This window comes from Muntiacus reevesi, unplaced genomic scaffold, assembly GCF_963930625.1.
Source record: "Muntiacus reevesi unplaced genomic scaffold, mMunRee1.1 SCAFFOLD_106, whole genome shotgun sequence".
NCBI classification, from domain to species: domain Eukaryota; kingdom Metazoa; phylum Chordata; class Mammalia; order Artiodactyla; family Cervidae; genus Muntiacus; species Muntiacus reevesi.
In genome coordinates, this window is record NW_027077932.1 from 350,476 (window position 1) to 352,280 (window position 1,805).

The window sequence follows — 1,805 nt, forward strand, 5'->3', positions numbered from 1 at the left end:
TTTCATCCCTGTGGTCAATACCTATGGGACAAGAGCCAGGATCCCTTCCTGGCTCCCCTGGGGTTTACCCAAGAAGCAAAAGGAAACCTCACAGCAAAGATCCGTTTCAGAGATTCCCCTCATCCCCAAGACAAACCTCATGTGACTGCGGATCCTGGACCATTGCTGTAAGTGTGGGGGTGTCCTGCTGCTCCTAGTGTCCCCACTGTTAACATGGCCTTTCACGGAGCAGAGAATCTGTACACGTCTTTGGAATAACTGAGCCAGTGAGCAGGGGTCTCAGATTGTCTGCTACTTTCTTTAATAACCCAGGAAAATTCAATTAACTGAGATCATTTAGTTATTGTGAATGACAGACAAGAAGGCCATAAGCATGAATTCACTATGATTACTTTATTATCCAACTCTTCTTCATACAATACTATTGCTACAGAAGTTCACATTTTCAAACATTTCTAATTTCGATTCCATTGCATTCTGTTCAGGACCACAAAACAAAATGGAAGACTTTCCAATCTCTTTTAGAAAACAGCAAAACTCTTTTTTTTGAACTGTGTAACATCAAATACACTCGGATCAATATCATTCACAAAGCTAAGATATGGAAGTTTCTTTAGCCTTCTTTGAAACCAAACTTTGAAAAATTTCTAAAGAAAACAGAGATGAATCCCCATGTCATCATAGAGAACAGGAACCAAAAGATGCTACAAACTGGTTCCCCCAACTACCCCGGGCCCTCACATTTTAGAAAGCTGACTACCCCCTCTTTAATCACAGAGAGAAGGAACAAAGTGGCTGCTGCTCTGTCCCAGGCCCCCTATTCCTCCTCCCTCGCATCTTATGCAGACAGGAATGGGAAGGCCCTCAAAGCCCTTTGGTTGACCCTGAGCATAAATGCCATGACTTGCCACTTGCTGGTCTCCACATAGGCCCGGGGACCCCACAGGAACTCATAGCGAGCAGGGTGGCTGTCAGGCACCTGCTCGTACCGCAGGTATCCCTCCCGCACCCACACTTGGGTCAGAAGCTCCCTGGGCTCCCCAAAGACACATTGCTCACTCCCAACATACACCCCCATCCTGCTGAGTGCTCCCCAGACCGCCTCCTCAGGGGCCGGGTCTCCAAACCGCATGATCATGCTGAGGACCAGCACCAGGAAGCCGGCCTTGGGCAGACCCACCCCATCGCTCAGCATCTCATCGCAAGTGAGGCCCAGGATGGGGACCAAGATGTAGGTGTGCTTCGCTGGGTCCACCTCCTTCACATCCACACCAAACAACAGCTGCAGGCACACTGAGACCTCCCTGAAGACCACCGGGAAGTGCTCCTGGTTATCCCTGAGGACCTCACTCAGCATTTCCGTCTGGGAGGTCAGCTCCTTGGCTCGATACTTGAGGAGCAGGAACTTCATCAGTTTACCTATCATCCTATGCAGAATTTCTCGGGGCAAGGCCTCCACAGGAGCGGAGGAGGATGCTGGGGGATAGGAGGCCAAGTGGGATGCGGACTCCCCCACCTCAGCCTCCAAGACCGGCACCTCGACAGGGCCCTGGTCCTCGCCTAGGTCCTGAAGGTCTTCTTCGGGTTTGCTGAGCTCACTCATCTCAACCACGAGCACAATGCCTGAGGTCAAACAAGACACGGAAGTGAGGCAGAGGTACAGATGGGGACCAAGGGCCTCTGGGAGAGAGGAGGTGTGAGCAACCTGGGCTAAGAAATGCATCCTGGATGGTACAACACAGGCCACTTACAGATCTCCCATTGAGGGGTACTCTCAGACCTCACAGGAGTGCTCCTCCTGGGAG

The 1,805-nt window shown here is 51.0% G+C and overlaps 1 protein-coding gene across 1 annotated transcript; it reads right to left on the minus strand.

The window, feature by feature from the left end:
- Positions 1-838: 838 nt before the first annotated feature.
- LOC136155259 (melanoma-associated antigen 10-like) lies at positions 839-1,603 on the minus strand. Its single transcript, XM_065917090.1, has one exon. It carries the CDS (start codon positions 1,601-1,603, stop codon positions 839-841), a length of 765 nt encoding a protein of 254 aa, XP_065773162.1.
- Between the last annotated feature and the right edge of the window lie 202 nt (positions 1,604-1,805).

Excerpts from the sequence above, each read along its gene's own strand:
- LOC136155259 (XM_065917090.1), bottom strand. The coding sequence starts at position 1,603 with ATGAGTGAGCTCAGCAAACCCGAAGAAGACCTTCAGGACCTAGGCGAG.